Raw genomic sequence first — 6,804 nt, 5'->3', positions numbered from 1 at the left:
TTAGTATGCCAAGAACAGCCTCAAAGGAGGGAGGGCAAGGATTAGACCGACCTGATCCCTAATTTGGGCAACCCAAATACGGGCAACCCAGGGTTGGTTTGATCCAACCAGTCTGCTGTGCCAGCAGACCAATAATGGCCCACTGGTCAGACATTTCCTAGGCCTAAAATGCCTTCAAGCCAGCGCATTATGAAGCCCTCAACCCTGCTCAAAAACTGCTACATCAGAGCAGCCATAGGCACCTACAACACTCTAGAAACGGACAAATTCCACAACATACTCCCACAAACCATGATCTCTTGCCCCACGTCTTCCATCAAATGGGGGCTCAGATGGGGCAGTGGTCTCCAACTGTTCCAAGGTCTCTCTCTAGTAGCAACACTTTAAAAAACATCAATAATTTGAGGTTTTTTAACCACCCAATACCTATACACCTAGAAAAACATTAGTCGGTGCTCTCAAATAAGGTAATAGAATGCCAATGCTGTCTATTAACTCCACTACTATATTAAATAGCACATAAACTTGATTTGCCTCACAGGAACCTGCAAAACAGCATATACATTGCAAGAAATGTAAGGCATGTGGATCTAGGTAAGCTGAAATCTACACAAACAAACTGAAAGCACAATGTCCAAGAGGGAGTATAACTGGAATTACAAATCTTACAGATTACTGCATTAAATTCAAGTTTGCACGATTACTTGAGCTTCAAAAGCCAAAAGAACATAGCCTCTACTCTTTTCACGTGTAGAAGGGTGTCAGGCACTTAACAGGTCTCATGGAAGTGTAAATTGAATAACATTATAGAAAGGAAAGAGAACAAGCCACCCCAATTTGAAAGGCCAAAAGCTTGCAGAATGGTGATGCCTTGTCCACTATTGCTGTGTAAACTAATAATTATGTTTGAGCACAAATCAGCTAAACATGCCTGGCATATCGTACAAGCAAAATATAACCAAACAAAAAACTCTGTGCTTATGCTGTACCTTACAAATTAGGCTTACAGTCCATATGAGAGAAGGGAAGTCCATTAGATTACAATGTCCATAGTCCATTAAATTACATTTAGACAAAATAAATGACACACCTGGAGGATTGTTGGACAGTGGGTCTTCCAGATGAAGATGCAAGACTCTACCCTCAACAGCCTCTACCCTCACCCAAGGATAGTGTTGGGAGATGGTCTCCAGCAGTACTGCTTGGAACATCTAGGTTGCCAGTTGTAGTTTAGTACCTCTAGCAGCCACCCTTGTTGCCATTTGGCAGGAAATCATCTATACCTTGCGTGCCCACGTGGATGCAAGGGATGATGGGTCCTCGGATGATGGCCGAAATGTGTATGCATCACATTCATGGATCGAGGCATCCGTCGGTTGTATAGTCCCTTACCCTGGTTGTTGGTCCCTATTTCTGAGAATTCCTAGGCAGTGAAGTGGACAACAGCCACTTCTTTTTACTTTCTCCACGATGAGCCCCACACAGATAGCTGATTTGTAGGGCTGGTTTTCTGTCAAGCATTATTATTTTTTGTTGGGTTGGTGAGGGAGGAGGGAGAGGAAGGCTTCATTGGCTCAACCATCCCCTGCTCCTCTAAACCTAAGCTCAACCTCAAAGCAGGGGTTTCAGCAGGCTAGTGGAGCCAGCTGGAATAGCACAAAAAGATTGGTCATTGGGAGGAGGAATCAAATCAGAGTACTACCTCGAATGGCATCAACAACAGCAAAATCTGATCAACAACAGCAAATTCTGATCACTTATTCTATATATCTACACCTAAGGAATGCAATCCAAGCCAAACTACAAAATGTATCCTGATAATGGCATATGCCTTGTAACCAACAAGTTATTTGCCAGTATTCCCAGAACGTGCCTAGGGAGAGGAAGGGAATGCGGAAGCCTAGCTTGAGAGGTGCAAGGGTTCCACAACTACTTGTTACAGATCCACAACATGAAGTCTGGACTCTTGAGGAATAGCGTTAATATCTGACCTCAAAGGGGCTGGAATCTAGTTTATGAGTTTATGAGGCCTGGAAGAGCTTTGAGTGAGGCTGGGGTTGAGGATCCTAGGTTGAGGGAAATGCCTTCAGCTTTGGATGCAGAGGGAAAGCATGAAGAAATGGACACGATTGTAGAATTGAATTTTGGAGATTGTTGCACTGCTGTTCAGCTAGTTTCAAGATGCCCCAGATCGCCCACAATTGGCTGTGAGGTCCGGGATGCAAGGTCTGCAGGTTGCTGAGCAACAAGTAAATCCACTACTGTGGCCATACGTGTAACCTAAGGTTGGCTACTACACAGATGCACAATACTTGCTATTGATAAGGAAGTGTGTTCGTATCTATGCACAAGAAAGACAAAGGCAACCCACTCCAGAATGTAGCAAGAGGCAGTAATACAATTTTGCTCCATCTTCTACATAGAGCCACCTGGTCCTCCATGTCATGCACAGGTATGGCCCTCTTACGTACATTCCTGCTACTGTGAAGGTCTTCCTTCATGCTGTCATCTTCCTGTAGGGACAAGTGTTCCTCATTCTTTGTGTTACCTCCAGATAGGCTGGCTGTCGCCATCCCTGGCCATAGGAGAGGGATTGCTGAGCTGATGGACAATGAGTGACTGAACACCTTATATACCCTTGAAAAGACCGATTCTCTGTGCTGACTGGGCTATGTACACAAGTAATAGATGGAGACACAAAATCTGGAAGAGTACATAGCAAGACAGCACAGCCAGAAGTATATAACCATGCTCCACCAAAGGAAAAAAAAAAACATAAAAACCATGCTCCACCAAGCATGGTCATCGGTTGGTACAAAAGTATCACTGTCAAGCTCCACAGCCAACAAAGTGGCTGGACAAACCAAGCTCCCACCTAGCTCATATCACTGCTTCCATTGAAGACAAACTGAGCTCCCACTGAAGACAGATCTAGCTCATATCAATTATCCTCACCCTCCTTGCTGTCAGACAGCCTTTGAAGACGTGGGTCGGATAGAATAAGCCCTGAATGCCTCTTATGTAGGCGTGGGGGCTAGTCTATGCCCTGCCCCCCGTCCTTTCGGCTGGCCCTCCTGATCTATTTACCCTTAAAAAGAGCCCGACCCCTGCCTAGATCCGACCACAACTCCTGCTCCAGACTGGTCGTATTAAGCAGACCTGGGCCAACCTCCAGTCAGCCGTTCCAGGACCCTAGTTGGGTCACATAGCAGGCCATAGCCTGCCCTATAAAGCTCCATTGGGTCCTGTCCTTTCAGCTCCTTTGCCTGGGCCAGATTTGCCCATAACTTGCAGTCCACAAGGCAGGCCGTCCAATGCACCAGATCTGCAGTACAGTGTGCTGCCCAATTGCTAGCTAATACATAAAACGATGGACCAATATGTCAAGGTTCCAGCAATTCTAAAGTGCAGAGAGGGCATGGAAGGGCAAAGAACCTAAACTCTCCAGAACAGGAATCTCTTTACCTCTATGAAATTGTCTGTGCCTTTGAATCACCTTGAGTCGCACTAGCAACACTTCCTCTCAATTCAAATTGTTTTATATTATTCAACGTGCAATATATACAAGTATGATGCTCGGCTTAACAACAAGATGTGCAATCACTCATCTTGAACTTCAAACAAAGCTAAACAATTTGCTAGAAGGGTTGTCTTACACAACTTGAACAGCTAAAACTTATCCCGCCTTGCTACCATAGGGGGAAATGACTAAGAGAGAGCAACCTTATTCAATAGAAGATTTGATTTTGAGGGTAACAGAATTGTGTACGGTGCAAGTAAACAATGAACGTTTATAAAGAATCTAACCCAATTGTAACAGTATGGGATTGTAATCCATCACGTACGAGTAGAGGTGGTGAAACTTCAGTCATAACAAAGGCACACACGAAGGTAGATATTAGCTCTGAAGAGCAAAATTTACAGAAAGTTCCCCTAGTTAGCGGTCCCTTGGAAAGAAATATTGGATGAATCAAGCAAGGCTAACCCCACGATAGCTCTGGTGGACAATGGGACCAAAGAAAAGCTAAAGTGGCCAGTCTCGCTCCTTAAAAATAAATCAACTGCCGAGAGAGAAGACTGCCACAACCTTACGGCTTGCCGGGACAGCATTCACACTCTCAGCTTACTCGAATGACGACACGCTGGGCACTCAATAATGGTCGAGCACAGCTCCACCAAAGAACTACGACTCATGGCATGATGCTGTTGTATCGTGTTGTTTCACGAGGTTCACGGTAGCCCTCAGAAGATCTATTTTGCCATGTGGCTAACTCTATCTAAATGGAGTAGTGGACTTTCAACAGTGTGGCAGTGTTAGAGGGTATTCACTTACGAAAACAAGCCAGCACAATCCCATGCGATCTCAGAGTCAAGCTCGGTCCAGCTAGCTGCCGAGCTCATGCCACTTTCGATACTGACCAATCGCCCCAGGCCACACTTCCGTTATCTAAACATAAAGGGATTCCAGCTTCATATCTCGCCAAGCTCAAATCACCAGTAAATTTGGACGAGCGGAATGGTGAACCCCGCCTCGTTAAGAAAGGGTATAAGGTGAGATTTTCGGGTTGCCAAGTCCGTGTAAAATTGGTATTCTGCGGCATAATCATGCAGGCGAAGCTCAGCCCTTTGATTGGAATGGTAATGGTGTTTGGCAGCTGCAGACTTGCCAAAGCCAAAGATACCGACTTTTTCGCAGATTCCCACGGCAAGCAGTACTGCTTGCATTCCGGATGAATAGTGGAACAACGGCCCTTCATGCGCATCACTCCACTCTTCGGGCCGCCGTGCGTTGCTCTCCAGAAAACCCTTCAAGGAGTAGTACTTCACAATCTGAGCACACAGGGTGTCAAATCGAGGATCTGTAACGATTATGGGAGCTTGATGAGAGGCGCCACACAGGGCAACGTCCATGAAGTGTACTACCTGGCATATGTACATGACCATGGGCACAGCGCCTCCGTATGGATGGCAAAAGCAGCCAGGCCTTCGCGAGCAGGAATGGAGGATGTTGCTATTGACGAAGGAAAGAGTGGTCTTTGACCCGACAAACTGTTGGAAACCATCGATCCTGGCGTTGTTCAAGCGCATTACCATGTCGTGACTGTCGATCAGAGATCCATAGCTTTGATTCAACAAGATTCCGCTGTTGCCCACAACGGCGCAAGTCTTGTAGGGCTTGCCGAGCTCCACTGTGGCGTCTCCCCTCCTGATGTAATGATCGTCGACGCTGTTCTTCACCAACTGCAGCAGCTGGTTCATGATTTGAGGCTCGTGACGCTTGTTCCGAACCCAGTTCTGCAAGAATCGTCGGAACTGAGACCAGTATGGAGTGTATCGCGGACTCGTCAGCTGAATGGGCAGTCTCTCCCTTGGCCTGAAAGCCCGTCCTCTCGCGGCTCCTCTCTCCAGGATGTGTCCCCTGTAGTGATCTCCGTGGAGCCTGTCCTCGATCCTGTCTCGCATGTTGAAGGCCCCCCTGCCATGAGCTGCGCGCTCCCATGTCCCGTCGAGTATGCTACTGACCTGCCTGCGCTCCTCTGGCTCGTTCAAGTCGATTTTCGCGTACGCAAGCAGAGTCCCGTTCAGCTGCCGCCGGTCCAAGAAATCCAGCACCGGAAACGAGAGCGCTTCGTTGGGCCTCACGAGGAAGGGATGGCGCAACGAGGGATGGATGCCCACAATTGGGTACGCGACCATGCCCAGCACCAAGAGCATCCCAACGATGAAAGCGCAGAGGGAGTAGAAGCGGCCGCGGAGGCACTTGCCGAGAGCGAGGCAGGCGGGGGGTTTGGGTGGCGAGCGGGAGGCGGGATCGCCATTGGCGAGGGGCTTAAACTTGGGAGGGAGGAGGGGGAGGCGCTGGAGGGAGGGGGAACGGGCGAAGATGGAGCCATCGAGGGGCTCAACCATGGCGAAGGGGGGGGGGGGCGGGGGGGAGCTAGGGGAGGGACATGGGAGTGCAGAGGAAGGTGGCGATGGCGAGGGGGAGCTCTGGGGGGTGGCGATGGCGAGCTGTGAGCAGAAGCAATGGCGATGGCGATGGCGATGGCTATGGCTATGGCTATGGCGAGCTCTGAGAGCACTCAGCAACAGCAGTAGCAGCCATAGCTACAGCGAAGGCTTGTTGGCTATGGCATCAACAGAACTTTTTTTTTTTGGTTGCTCTTTCAGTAAACACTCCTGTCAGTCCCAAAAATAAACTAAAATTAAATAGTCTCTTCCGCACTCCACGACTTCGCCTCTCGACAAGACCCCCCACCCACCCCCTTCGCCCCTGCCCCCATCCTCCACGTCACCCCACCACGCTTCTGTCTTTCCCCCCGCCAGCTGGCTGCAAGCTGTCCATCTTGTTCCGCTTTTTGGCAGCTCCAAGGATCCGGTTATTTTGCAAACAAGAATCCTTTTACATTTTTGAGCTCTTGCCTAACGACAAAATGCTTTAGTGGGTCAATGCCGTCTTGGATGACATACAACTATGATACAAGGGTGTTTCAACATTGGTTGTGCACCTCATCGATGCTTAAGTCTCCAATTCCCACCATTGTTTACCACGAAACGCAGGCTCTCCCTGCTCTTTGCCCATATCAGCCAAAAACTTGCACAAAACACTTGCAACAACAAGCAAAGGTGTGAGCATTGTGACTGCAAGCAAGCATGCTGGCCTCGAAATCCCCCGATGGACAAATGATTTTCCCATCTCCAATGGGGCAGTGGAATGCCCCCTTCTAGCCCCTTGAAAATCAAAGCGACAAGTGTGAACATTTAGGGCCAAAAAAAAATACAGGGTCATTTCCCCACATGGGA

At 48.3% G+C, this 6,804-nt stretch overlaps 1 protein-coding gene across 1 annotated transcript; it reads right to left on the bottom strand.

The window, feature by feature from the left end:
- Positions 1-3,792: 3,792 nt before the first annotated feature.
- Positions 3,793-6,135, bottom strand: LOC147888365 (beta-1,6-galactosyltransferase GALT29A-like). Its single transcript, XM_087392552.1, has one exon. The coding sequence runs from the start codon at positions 5,908-5,910 to the stop codon at positions 4,492-4,494; it is 1,419 nt and encodes a 472-aa protein (XP_087248678.1). The 5' UTR covers positions 5,911-6,135; the 3' UTR covers positions 3,793-4,491.
- Positions 6,136-6,804: the final 669 nt, after the last annotated feature.

This window comes from Dipteris shenzhenensis, chromosome 21 (genome assembly GCF_047967505.1).
Source record: "Dipteris shenzhenensis isolate YYH24624 ecotype China chromosome 21, Dip_SZ_1.0, whole genome shotgun sequence".
In the NCBI taxonomy this organism is placed as follows: domain Eukaryota; kingdom Viridiplantae; phylum Streptophyta; class Polypodiopsida; order Gleicheniales; family Dipteridaceae; genus Dipteris; species Dipteris shenzhenensis.
The sequence above is the reverse complement of the archived record's forward strand: the minus strand, read 5'-3'. Positions and strand labels throughout refer to the sequence as shown.